Source organism: Protomyctophum parallelum (assembly GCF_964188405.1).
Source record: "Protomyctophum parallelum genome assembly, chromosome: 1".
Classification (NCBI taxonomy): domain Eukaryota; kingdom Metazoa; phylum Chordata; class Actinopteri; order Myctophiformes; family Myctophidae; genus Protomyctophum; species Protomyctophum parallelum.
In genome coordinates, this window is record NC_139697.1 from 25,060,322 (window position 1) to 25,074,606 (window position 14,285).

At 41.2% G+C, this 14,285-nt stretch overlaps 1 protein-coding gene across 1 annotated transcript in view; it reads left to right on the forward strand.

Moving 5' to 3' along the window:
• Positions 1-7,530: 7,530 nt before the first annotated feature.
• khdrbs3 (KH domain containing, RNA binding, signal transduction associated 3) overlaps positions 7,531-14,285 on the forward strand; it is a 128,331-nt gene continuing 121,576 nt past the window's right edge. The window contains exon 1 of the mRNA XM_083762273.1: positions 7,531-7,637. Within this exon, the coding sequence (XP_083618399.1) occupies positions 7,547-7,637 (91 nt within the window). The 5' untranslated portion in view covers positions 7,531-7,546. The remainder of the gene's footprint in view (positions 7,638-14,285) is intronic.

The following is a 14,285-nucleotide window of genomic DNA, read 5'->3' on the forward strand; positions in this document are numbered from 1 at the left end:
TCTCATTATCTCTTTTCTTTCTGAGGAGCGAGACATCGTTTCCTACGGGTGCAAAACAAAACATGAATGAGCAAATACCATGTCAGCTGCCTCAGAGTACAACGGCAGCTTGCTTTGCAGGGTTTATGAGGCAACAGGGCAGAATTTACACTATATCAGCTACAATATGTAGTTCAATCCAGGGCACACGAGAAGGTGCTCGATATTACTCATGCTGAAATCCCAATTATAACATATTGTAAATGGCAAATGGTGCATTTATATAGCACTTTTATTCCAAAGCACTTTACACTTTACACACACACACATTCGCACACAGACGACGGAGGAAACCATGCAATTAAGAGATGTAAAGTGATTCAGGTTCTTGCTCAAGGACACTTCAACACCTTCTGATTCTGAATCCAAGGTGTTGTTATGCATTTTTCCTTCTCCGTTTACTTCCTTTAAACCCCACTCAAACTTTATAAACATTAATATGTGGACTCGTTGCATGGTGCAACACAGTAGATTTATTTTATATAATCTTTTGCCCTATTTCTTTATACACATGAAAGATATACCTCCTTATTTATCTAGCTCCTGAACCTAATAATGAAGGGGCGCGCGCGCGCACACACACACACACACACACACACACACACACACACACACACACACACACACACACACACACACACACACACACACACACACACACACACACACACACACACACACACACACACACACACACACACACACACACACACACACACACACACACACACACACACACACCCACACACACACACACACACTATGCACATGTGACAATAAGATATTGAATGCAAAGAGAACCAGACTACCAATTAAGTGCTCCCTCTTTTAACTCTGTGCCCGGATCTCCAATTTCGTATCAAAATACTTGAAGGAAGACTTTGTCTTCCTGTCTTCCACTTTCATCACATTCACTTCTCAAAAATGTCCTTTTGAAGACGTATTATTTCTAAATACTGTATGACGTCCATAGCTCTCTTTGAAATCTACTTTCACTTCACTTTCACTGATGATAGAACACGATGACAGCTAATTTAACAGCTGAAAGTATAATCTGGTTTAATGAGAGACAGCATAGCGAGTAGCCTATCGTGTCGCTACTGTATGGAAATAAAAGTAAATAGGATTCACAGACATCCCAGAGAGACAGAGTTTCATCCTAAATAGGGCTATGATTTTAAAAAAAGGGCATGCTGCCTTAACCCACGGAAAGTGATACTCAGAGAATACCCACAGGCTATGTGGTGGCATGCGATGGTATCATTGCACTTGTGCTTAATTGCTGTGGCTAATGACAGGAAAATAAGTCACCCGCTAAAGACCGAGCTTGCCAAAGAATAATTACTACTGCTGACCTTCTGCCATTTCCCTGAAACGCAAGACTATTAGCTGGCCCGTGGTGACTCTCTGCGCCCACTGCCAGTCAGTCAGTGTGTGCTCTCCCTATGTGCCATGACAGTGCTGGGTATACGTGATCAAAGGCTTTAGGCCACTCTATTGAACTGTCACTGACTAAAAGGTCAAAACAGCAAGCTGCAGGCTCACTACTCTCATTTGCATTCATTTGAAGACATAATCACCCACTAGACAGGAAAGGATTTGCTTGATAGCATGCTCATTTTAGGTTTCATGTATATGCTCAGATTATAATCGAGATGTCTGAATAACTGCAAATATACTCTACACACATCTACAGACAGTATATGAATGCACATGCGGTACAATGAATGTTCTCCTGTGCATCAGAATAGGAAGGGACGTCTGGACGTCTGACCCTCCCTAGTCCCTTCTCTACTACGCCCTGGCCAACGCTCCAAGTATCCACATACTATGCCACCAAAATGTGGAACACCCTACCAACAGTCATTAAGACGTGTGAATCCCTTGACTCCTTCAAAACCGCTCTCAAAGGGCACCTACGGACGGCTGCAATTCGAAACTGGCCCCCATAAAATCTGATTCCCCCCTCCTTCTCCCCCTCACTGTATATGTTTCTTTTCCCTTTTTGCTTCCTTTATGATGAATTCCTGTTCTGTTCTTTGACTATATGGAAGTGTCTATTTGTACGTCTCTAAATGTTTTGATGAATTGAACATGGTGGACCCTCTTGTAAACAAGTGTAATGCTTAATTGGGTCGTGACTCACAGTTAACAGTCTTTGTATTGAGTTTGTGCTTGAAATATACTGTAATTCAGCAAACTGTTAATAAATAAATAAATCAATCAATCAATATCCTAGACTCTTCTCCCTCGTGACCTCTGGCCAGGACTGCAGACTCACTCGCCAAATTCAGCCACAGTCCGAAAACTTGTATAGGTTGTAGGTTGTATTGTGTGTTGTTTCAAATATCCTATGCATTATTTAGAGAGACATGTACTCTTCGCTTGACCACAAATGCTGAGAATAGATAGCATGTTATTTACACAGATTACTTTGTAGCACTTAATTGTTTCTTTGCACCATTTACCCTATGTCATTTGTTAACTAGAGCTCATGTAATTTACTCTGATCTTGCACTTCGAAAGTCGCTCTGAATAAAAGCATCTGCTAAATGCCTCAATTGGAAATTAGTCATGGTTGCACGTGCGAAGTATGCGGGTGCGTGTGTGTGTGTGAGTGTGTGTGTGCGCGCATGTGTGTGTAACGAACAAAGTCGACCTTGGGATCACTGCTGGGGTCCCATTGATTTGTTTACCTGTGTGCTGCTGACAGCTTCTCATTAGCTTTCTTTTGCACAACACTTCCAGGAGAAGGAGACCAGAGTCTGCACTTCACAGCCAAGATGGCATGTGTGATCAATGCAGCCAATAGATTGGCGCTGGCAACGTAATTCTGTTGAATGGCTATTTAGTGAATGTGAGTGCTCCATTTAGGGTCTACAATAAAGTGGCTTTTGTGGCTTTTGTGCCGTTTGAATGGGAAGAGGAAATAAAAGCTTCTCTCAAGAAGGTGGATGTAGAAATTACTTCTGAAAGGCAGTGGGCGAGGGAGAGCAGCCTGGAAAGGGTGAGAAAAGCTTGTGCTTTCTCATAAACATTGAATAAGAACCCTTAGTGACGGGTTCTTAGTTATATGTGTGACTTGAATTATGAACATTGTATTCTTGAGACGTCACAATTGGGATGTTATAGGTGCAGTGTGCTTGCACAGTATGGCCTACTACTTGTAGCATCTCTTTGTGTTGTCAAACTAAACATAGCAGATCTACAAGCTTATACAAGATGTCACATTGTGATGACAATCGCCTCTAATAATACTAGCCATGTTTTGTATAGAGAGTATAGGTTGCTGCCTTCAGGAAGGAGATATGGTGTTCCAGCATACAATACAATAAGGTCAGGCTGAAGAAGTCTTTTGTCCGTCAGTCGACTTTGAGGCTCGGTTTTTGGCCAGGACTAGACTGAGCTGTGGACATTGCTCTGTGCCCTTATGTCTCTATGTATGTAACTGTATTTTTATTTCAGTTTTTTGTGTTATGTCAAATGTGTGTATATGTGTTGCATACAAGGCCGAACTGATCAAAAGGCGAAGTGGAAAAAGAAATAGAGTGCAAACACTGGTAAGTGACTTTCCCTGTAGTCAGTTCATTAAATCTTGGACCTGCATAGGGTCTTCAACAGCATCGGCAAGTTGTTGGCATGGAAAGGTTTGCTAACCCGTTCCCTGGTGCACAATAAAAAAATAATCACACAAACCTGGACCTATATGGTTTCATTATATTTGATCTCTCTTCTCTGCTCTCTCCTAAAATGTGCACACTCATTACTTATTTACAATTTACTACACTGGGTGCTTCTCTTTTCAAACAACACATTTTCCAGCAAGGCTTTGTGAGAAATTAAGTGGGGACTGACTCCATCATTATGATAATAGTAAATCACCTTCATGTCCTCAGGCTGGCCGGCCTGTCAGTTCACTGGCCACCTAATTGCAATGTCCACAGTTTGAGTCCTCCTTGGAGACCTGCATTGCAAGTAGGATGTCCTTACCTAGATGACTATAAGCATAGGCATTTGTCATCTAATCAAAGAGTAGATTTACCGAGCAAATCTGGAGAATTGTGTTTCCCACATACATACAGAGGGACCAATCTTTTCAGGTATATGATCTCACATACCGGTATACCATAGACTTGTAGAATAGTGCTTACAAGAGATGGTCTCATGGGTTTTCTTTTTTACTATGTAAACAAAATTAAACAGTATATAAACTAAGAAGGTCTTGTTCAAATTAGACCAAACCAACGATTCATCAATTGATCAATTTACAACCATCACTGTCCTGTCTCTCTAGTCTCTAATCTCTAGTCCTGTCATGATTATAATAAAAAAAAGCTAAAATAAAATAAAAATCTCTTCTTTAATGAAAAGGACATGGTACAGCCTATGTGTACTGTACATGCAGCCGTTTAGCAAAGGATTTGACATGGTCACAAGGAGGCAGTGTTGTCACTCTAGAAGGAACCTCTGTGCCACCTTATAGTTAAGGAAATATGTATTTTATAGTCACCTACAGAGCTCTTAATTAGATTTAAATTTGAACACAGTCCGTGGCACACAATGTAATCAATGTTGATCACCTTGGTCCCAAGATTTGATCAGGAATCACGGCACATTTTCTTCTACTGACATGAACTAGTAGGCTACTTAATGTGACAAAAAGAATCCCATGGTATATTTTAAACATAAATATCATGTAATGTCAAAAAGAATCCCATGGTATATTTTAAACATAAATATCATGTAATGTCACTCGATTGATCACTGACAAGACATGGGTCTGTTAAATAATTTAGCAAGATATATCAAATCACTTGGATTAAGGTCCATGCAATATTTAGTGCCAACGACTTTCCTCCGTCTTGTCCAGAGAGGCGTAAATGTTGACTTTTAGCAGTTAAATCAATGCTAGACTTTACCGGCTGTGTACTTGTAACTGAGTGAGGGTATATACTACACCGTGGGGTCCAGACAGTCCCTCGTATTCTCAGTAATTAACAGTAGCCTACAGCTACAGTTAGAGGGCTGTGAGGCCACTTAGGAGAAATTGCAGTCAGGAACTCTCTGATGATCAGAAATGACACTTTGTCACAATAATAGTTAACTGCTCTTCATTCTTTATGCCCACCCGACAGGGCATTTCTCAAAATGTTGTTGTTTACGCCAATATACTGCTGCCCCTCTGGTGGTCCGTGACTTATACAAAATGGTTGGCTCACAAGCTTTTGATTATTTCCATTGCAAGTGATGTATTGCAATGACCTGGGAAGCAACCTGAGCGTCGACGAAAGTACATCGATAAGGCGCAGAATAATAACCTTTATTTCAACTTTGAGGACAATGCAGGGCTTTGTATGTGAAGATGAGGAGCAACAGATGGGAAAGATATCTATAAATAAGACTCTCCTCTGAACAGGAGATTATCGCATTTGAGCTGCATGGGTTTTTAATGGTAGGGAGATTAAATAGTAGCCTCAGCTGTTTCATAACACATGTTTCTTTACAGGGAAACACTCAGGGAAGCCGAATCTCAGCCGAATCTCAAACAAACGAATGCAAATATAACAGTGTGGTTTTACTTTAAGAAATCCATGAATACCACTCACTTGCATTCACTTGATTGTGTTTCAGCACATCTTCCCTTTTGTTTTTGGGGTCACACTGCAAGAGCCTTTTGCCAATAACTCCACATCTCCATCCATTTATAATTTACATTTATACTATATGAAACTGGCCTATCATTTTATGCCCGGAGCAGTTATTTTAGAGCACAATTCACACAAAAAATAGCACACTCCAAAGTTCATGGAGGATACAGCATCGATAAATATACATAAACCTATCTTGGCTGTAGCCTGTGGGTCACATTTTCTCCAAGTTATTGAAATAGAGTGGAAAAAAAAGAGGCATGGCAATTATATAACCGCGGTGATCTGCCCACAGAAAGCCACCCACCTGAGGGAACACAGGTGGGTGGCTGGCTATCTCCGCAAATATCAACTGAATTCTTTTCCGACATTCTCAGACAAATAAATAGCTTTAGCCAGTATACAAAGCAATGGTCCATGAATTTAATAAATAAGGCTCTTCACAACTCAGTATGTATACAGTTGCAGGATTTATAATGTCTGATAAAGTGGACATAAAAATTGAAATTATAATTACAATAAAGTTATATTTCATGTTGACACCATCACAGGCACTGGCTTTCCACATATACTGTAGGTATTGTTAGAAATCAAAGGAAACATTGCACCATATTCATGGTCAAGGTTACATGGCTTCAGAATCTGTTTTCTTAAACGATGCATTTATTTTAATTGGATTAATTCATAGACATTCCCAAGGGGAAAAGAAGCGCGACCTACAAAGGTGAATATTGACTCTGGACTATTGACGAGTTGTCCTGAAAAGTTAAAGGAACCTGAAGACTTCATGCTCAATCAATTGCTTAACTGACTGAAATGGTCCCTATATGCCCGAGATGTTCCTATTGACAATACTAAGTATTTGCTGATGCTGGTAAATTGGGCAGCATCATTCAAAAAGGGTGAAACTCTCTCTCTCTCCACACACATGCACCACACCGCACCGCACGCACACGCACACACACTCGTTGAAATATTTAATAAAAGGTAAGTACAGCAAAATAATTGAATGATGTGACCATTTCAACAGCCTTCCTCTAGTCTAGCCTGTTCGTTACAAACCCACCTTTAGAGCGTTAATGGAACCTATAGGCTACTGAAAACACATCCAACTTGAAGAATAATTCATATAAGGTTGCATATAAGAATGTAAAACAACAACCTATAGCTTTTGTAACCTAAGGAATCTATTTAGGCTAAACGATGACCTTTTGAAACAGGGGAACACTTGTTTATTGCAACCATTTACAGAAGAATACAGAATGAAAGAAGGTCGATTTGAAATGATGTTAATGTGAATGGGGTGGGTGTATGTGTTGTATGTGTTGTGGGTGTGCGTGTGTGTGTGTGTGTGGGGGGGGGGGGGGGGGGATACCAGCGCATGGATTCAGATTCAGCACCGTGGACAGCTCTAGTTAACGCCCGCCCCCCTTTCAACATTTCTGAGCATCGCGAGCAGCGGCCAATAGTCAGAGGAGCAGGAGTGAGCCTTCGTTGCTAGTGGATACGACCGAGGCAGCTTCAAAGGGCTTGTTTACACAGAGGAGGAGAGATATTCAGTTTGGCTGTGATGCATGGAGGGCTCTGACTGCACACTGGAAGAACACAACTCCGATGGGATACGTTTCACACGGCGAAGACGCGCACAGACAAATCTATATTGGTCGTTGAGAAATGCCACTGTAGCGACCGCGAATGACATGATTGCATACATTTTTTTTTTTACATACAAGAGAAAAATAATAATAAAGCAATACAAATATATCGCGTTGGGTGCTGCAGCACTTGAGACAAATCAAGTTTTTGAATTAGTAAAATAATAATAATAAAAATCTACGTGGATCAAAGCCCAGGACGAAATGGAGAGCGAAAACTACTTGCCGGAGCTGATGGCAGAAAAGGACACACTGGACAAGGCTTATCACCACTCTTTACGATTACTGGATCAAGGTAATTAAACAGTCAGGTCCGAATAGTGTAACCTTAAGTTGTTCATATCTATGAGCAGTTCAGTGTATTTCGTTTTAATCCACACCTCCGCTGTCAGTTTTGAACTTTTCAGTGCATGGGCTTTGCTGGCTCGCCACGGCTGGCTGCAGTGGCCAGACGTAAGCACCGTGTAAAATGAGCTTGGTGCATGTGGTGGAATCAGTTTGCTACAGTAGCCTATAAGGAAGATTATAGTGGCTATCGTCTTTGGTGTCACTGTCAAGTGAAGTCCAAATAACCAAAACATGTTTTTCTGTTACAGCCTATATTTCCACGTAGTCTATATATTCTATCCTATACTGATGACTTCAGGTCTTCAGCAGGCAGTGAGGAGGTGTGAGGATGCGTGTATCCTAATAGCCTAATGTGGACAACAGACACAGACACTACTGTAGACTGTCACGTAGACGTGTAAAATGTTGTGTTGTCTGAATATATAGTGTCCTTTAAAGGTGCTGTTTTTTTCCCTTCTAAATAATTTCACTTTCATAATGATTTAATTTGAAGAGATGGAGTAGGTAGTCTACTTTCAGACGCTTTCATTAATGTAAGCCATGGCTCGGACCCCTGCATCGACAGCACAGTTGCTTAAGAGTTTGATTTGTGTAATATACTTACAGAAGAAGCCCCTATTATGACTATATAGCTCAGGGAGTGCATCCCAGCCCTAGCAGCATGTGCACCCTGCAGGGACTATAGGTGACGCTTTGAGTGGACCAGGTTGTTATTAGCCTTAGTAAACTGCACATGAGTCGGCTCTGTGCATGGTCCTCTTTTTGTTTCCCCTGGCTGCTTCCTAGCATGTAGGGATGCTATAGGGTTCAAGTGGTTAAAAACAATAGAAAGGAAAGTTGAGTTAACTGGACAGAATTGATCTTAGAATAAGTTACAGTATACCTATTGCTTTTGTTTTATTCCCTAAGAGGTTGATGACAAATGACAATGATGTCCATGACGCAGAGGAGTTCATGCTCTGTCTTTGTTCAGTCTTTGGCATCTGATGTTTGGTCCTATAAGAACTCTGCAGACAACCTAATTAAATGTGCACTGGCGTGAAGAGTTTGGTGTAATCTGTACTGTTGCAATCAATGTTCAATAACTTCAGCATGGTCATCAGCATGGCATTAAGTTGAGGGAACTCCTCTGTCATTTTGAATCTTTTAAATCTCGCTTATAGTGACATAAAGTGGGATTTCCTCCCATTTCCATTGGACTTATTCCTCAGGATAGTTGGGCTGATATAGAAATTGAATATCAGTGCCGAATATCTTTCTGTCAGCTCTTTCACTTAAGGTGAAATCATTCCATTGAGTGAGGATGATAAGACTCACTCAGCACTACTTTATCAGCTGCTCCTAATATTAATATCTCGGGTGGTCTGAGAACACATTACTTCACTCACTTTCAGACAGACAAGTTGCAATGAAATCTAATATCCAGACCATCACTTAAAGTAATTTCAGAGTGATGATTATATACACAAAAGCTGGAGATGATTCCATTGCTAAACTAGAGCCAGAAAGATGCTAGATTGTTGATCATCCGATGGCTATCTATTTGAGAACATATAACTTATAACCAAAAAGAAACACAAATAACTATATAGACTATATATTTAATTTAACCACTTAAAAAGGGGGAATTTGCAAGCTCACAGTGTGTCACATTGCGATGTGTTGTGAGCTTGTAGATCTACCCTTTCTTCACAATAACATTTCACCTATACTTGAATTCCTAAAATAGGGACGGCAGGTTGAAAGTGGTTAACAAATATTGTCCTGATTGACATCAGCTGCATAATTGCAGACAAATAATGGCTGATATATCGGCATGACCGATACATTGGTCCGGCTCTACTGGATACCTTCTTACCTTTAGATTATAAATATATGGCTCAATAGAAGCCTACACACAAAGACAAACCGTGAAAAACCTTGGAATGCACATGGTTCCAATATGCAGAAGTTTGTGATATCCTTGGTGTTGAGCAGATTGCATTTGGACATTATCATATGCAGCAGCATAAATCCATGACATTTTGTGATCCAAGCAACACTCTCTGGTGCACAAGATCTGGCCAAAACAGTATGCCACAACTCCAAAACTGTAAATACTGTTATCTCTCTCTCTTACACAACAGATGGCAGAGGATGCAGTTTAATAGAGCACTCCTTCTGCCATCTTGCTGATGAGCTCCGGACTTGATTATGCAGTTGGCAAGGGGACACAAATAGAGCTAAAAAAAAGTTAGCATACTCATATTTGCCTGGGGGAGAAATTAGCAAATCTTTGGGAGACTAGACAGGCAGCCTTGATATGTACAATACATGCACAAGAACCATATCACCGCTGTCCTGTGAGGTCTCTTTTAGAATTCGTCACACCACCATGTCTCCCCGTCAGAAACGACATATGTATTATACCTTTTCTCTCACTGAAAATTTGTCAAGCAACAACGTGGTTGTGCAGAAAAGTATTATATTAACCCAGAGGGTCACCAAACAGTAATCGCTTTCACGTGTGGATCAGACACCTGATCATCATCTCATGTTAAAACACACAGGAGAAATAGAGCCGTCAGCCTTATTAAGACATTAAACTATGCATCCTGTAATTCTTTAATTTACATACTAATATGTGCCTCTGAGCTATGGTAACATTATTGGAGACAACAGTCTATATCGGCATTGATCACTGCTGCTATGAACCGGTAATGAATCTGGATGCATTAACATTCACCATTATCACCATTACATGTCTGTCTGCATGTGTGATACAGAAGTGAGAATTCTTCTTGCACGTATGAAGTATGAGCGTGTGTCTTCATACCTACGATTATAATTCTATTCGTACACTGCAAACATCACGTGAAAACCATCTTCGTAGAGTTAGTAGACCAGTTGTTTTTTTTGCTTGTTAACTGGAAGCACCACTGTTATTGTGTTCATTTGAACCGAAGAGGTAAAGTTCAGAAGTTATATAGTGCAATGAAAATGGAGTCTTATATTCTCTTTCTGGATCCAGGGCAAGCATGCATGCTTCGAGAAAGACCTCTGGCCCAGTTAAACCATTTAGACCTTTAGATGATTCTACAAATGCCTTCTAAATCCTTTTCTGAAAAACCTATGTTTCTATATCAGTCGTTCTCAAACATTTTCATGTCAAGGACCCCCAAAAATATATGTTGTTCCAGGGACCTTCCAGAAGCAAAGATTTGAGTTAAAAACGTTCGCTCTGAAAGAATATATATTCACTCGGTGGCGCGCTACGAGCTTGTAGATCTGCTATTTTTCAACAGCTAAAGTATATAACATAATGCTTAAACACACCAAAAAGTGGTTCCGGCCAAAAACGGGTTAACCCTACATGTATAATATTCCATCTCCCTCCGTCTATAATTGGATGTTCCACGGCAGGAACCCCGGCACAATGTTTGCATTACAGTAATGACTCTGGCTTGCTTCATGGGTATACGCGCGCAAGGGAAAGATCTTTGATGCAAATCATCTGCTATTATACTGTACATTCCCTTGGCATGATCTGAGCAGGTATATACGTGTTGTATAAAAAAGTATGGTTATTTCAGACGTTGGACACCGGCATAATTAATTCATATGTTTCCATCTCCTCAATCGAAGGTGGGGGGGGGGGGGGCTGGGGGGATATTTTTAGACGTGCCAGAATTGTACCCTGAGTGAGTGCAGCCGTCGAAAAGGCTTTAGAATGCCCAGAAGTGAACAAAAATAAATAAACCCTGGCGTGTGGATCAAAGGCAGAGATTCTTGTTTTGTTGGGAAAACATCACTTGATACACGTGATAATGATCAGTGGCACACCACCGCCGCCGACAAGCGTGGGCCACACGCCGAGATAATGGCGCAGAAACCCGAAGCTGGACTTGTCTGAGGCCACAGGCTGACTATATAACACTGTGATCTGACCTCCAGATGTGCTGAACTACACAGTTGCACTTGGTTGGTGTCGGGTCGAAATACCTTGTATCTCCATATTTCAACGTTTTTTGGTCAATTTAATGCCCTAATTCGTAGAAATGAGAAAATAGCTGATCTACAAGCTCATGAGCTTGTAGATTGGCTATAGTCTGTGGTTTCATAATTCATGAATGAATTAATTATTAATAAGATAGCCTACTATAACTATAACGGATCCACTGGAACACGGGATCCAGTCGCTGATTAAGTAAAGGTTTCGTACATACAAGGTTTGTGTGCGACAGCCGCGACTTGTGAGTTAACTGCCATCAGCCCCTTTGCATTCAGAGACGTATGGTGCTTTGCATTCAGAGACGTATGGTGCTTTGCATTCAGAGACGTATGGTGCGGAGGGTGTCGAGTGGTGCTGCGGTGCTCATTCAGAGACGTATGGTGCGGAGGGTGTCGAGTGGTGCTGCGGTGCTCAGAGGTGTACACAGGGCTCAGTCTCTCCTCTCCAGAAGCTCCCACTGGATTTAGGTGCCGAGGTGAAATGTAGGCCACAACGAAACACAACGCACGCCCCGGCTATAAAAACCTAATGGCATGTAATTTACAGATGTGATGAGTAATGCTGCCTTCCATCAATTCCACCGCTAATGTTTCCACCTTGTTATTGGAGTAATAATGAGTTGACGATGCTGTAAATGTCTCACTTGGATGTATAGCGGGGTGTTGATATAAGCGCCTTTTACCGCTGTAGTCTCGCGATACCAGACGATCAGATAAACGAGTGAAATTCCTACGCTTCCTGCGCTTAACAAACTCTATACATATATTGAACGGATACTCAAGCGCTCTATACTATCCAGGCCCCCCTCCTGTTTTCGCTCTATCTTCGCCGAAATCTGCTATTTTCGGCAAAGAATAGGGATGCTAGGGTTCAAGTGGTTAATCCCCTTGCCACTCAATATTATAGAGTAGCCTAGCTTCACGTTCATTTTCATATCGTGTCGAATTATTAGCCTATCCAAAACAACTCACTTCAACCAAAGTTTGTCCCGGGTGCAAAGTAAAGCAAAGACCTTAAAAGCACGCAAACATGTCATGCTTGCGTCTCATTCTCATCTCATTCTCATGCTGAATGGGGCGCCAGGTCCAAACTGGCGGAGCACCAGGCCTTGAGCATCGCTGGCTTGATGTACTGTTGTTGAAGACAAGTGGACAAATTACCATGTAAAACACACTGCTCCAGAATAAAGGGTGTATTCATATTTCAAACGCCATAAAGAGGTGCAATTTCCTTCCAACCTGCAATGCACACATACATTTCTGAAGGCCTGCCTTGAGCCGTCCCCCCGGACCACTATCAAAAGCGGAGGGCTCTCATCCAAAAGCATTCAGGCATGGCTATCTTAAATAATGCAAAACAGCTCTTGTTTTTCGAGAGGGCAGGGGGGGGGATTCTGAGGGCCGGTATTCAAGGGGATCTCTGTTCTCTGGTAAGGAGATATTTAAGGTCGGTATGGGTGTGTGTGCATCAAGGTCTTCAGCCGAAGCAGTCAGCACTAGGTGTACGACAATTTGATCATTTAATTGATAATAGAATACAACAATTGATTAATAATCAATCCCTATATTGGGATCGCTTATTATAGGCCAAAATGCAAGAAAGTTAATATAGCTGAACTACAATCTTGTAGGTCTGCTTATTTTTTTTAAGTATACAATATCTCAATTTTTCACTTAATCAATAATTGCACTCCAAGTCAGCACATACTACACCCTTAATTGCAGGACGGACTCAGAAATGACCTGGGTTGTGGCTGCGCAGAGAAAGTGGGGAGCCCTTAGCCGCTGAAATGTTACTGTATTTCTAAAGGATTTGATGAAAGTCAGTTACTGCTGAGAAAAGTGTTTTATTTGCGTGAAAAAACCCAAAAACGAATTGAGGCCTGGCATGAATGAAAGGGAATATATAGGAAATGGCGAGCGACCCATGATAGATGTGATGAGAAAAAGGAAATCATGTCTTAATAGAAACATGAGTGAGAAATAAAAGCTATATGTGGTTGACCGCATGCTTCCATTCAGTGCTATATCAATCTTCCTGAATCTAATTTTCTATTGCTAAAACACATCTTCGGACTCCGCAGGCGTGCGCTCTCAGGTGAATAGCTGGGAGGTACTGATGGATCTTCACTGATGGAAGGACTAGTACTCAATGTTGTTTTTTTACTTTAGTAAAAGTATCATTACCGCAATGTGGAATACTCTTGTTGCAATTAACTCCATTATTGCCCGCTAGGTGGTAGCACAATCACACCTAACCTGTGCCACCTGTCCGTCCGCTCTCACTCTACGAGATCCTCGGTTCATTTCCGGGTTATTCAGTTGTTGTGAGGCTTTGAAAACCCTGTTATATAATGGAGGCTCAATAGAGCTGGATTTAAAAACCCCATAGCTGTTGAGGACGGAGGCTCTCCATAGCAATGCTAAAAGGTAAATTGACGGTCACCGCTTTCAAATATGGAGCATACGGTTGTACGTAGTTAGCACCTTTAGTACCTTAGCCTATAGCGATACGATTATAATCGTAGATAGCAGAGAAAAAGTTTAAAGTCTGATATTCCAAATGAGTCATTCAAAGTATTTTTAAAGTAGACCTACCAAAAGT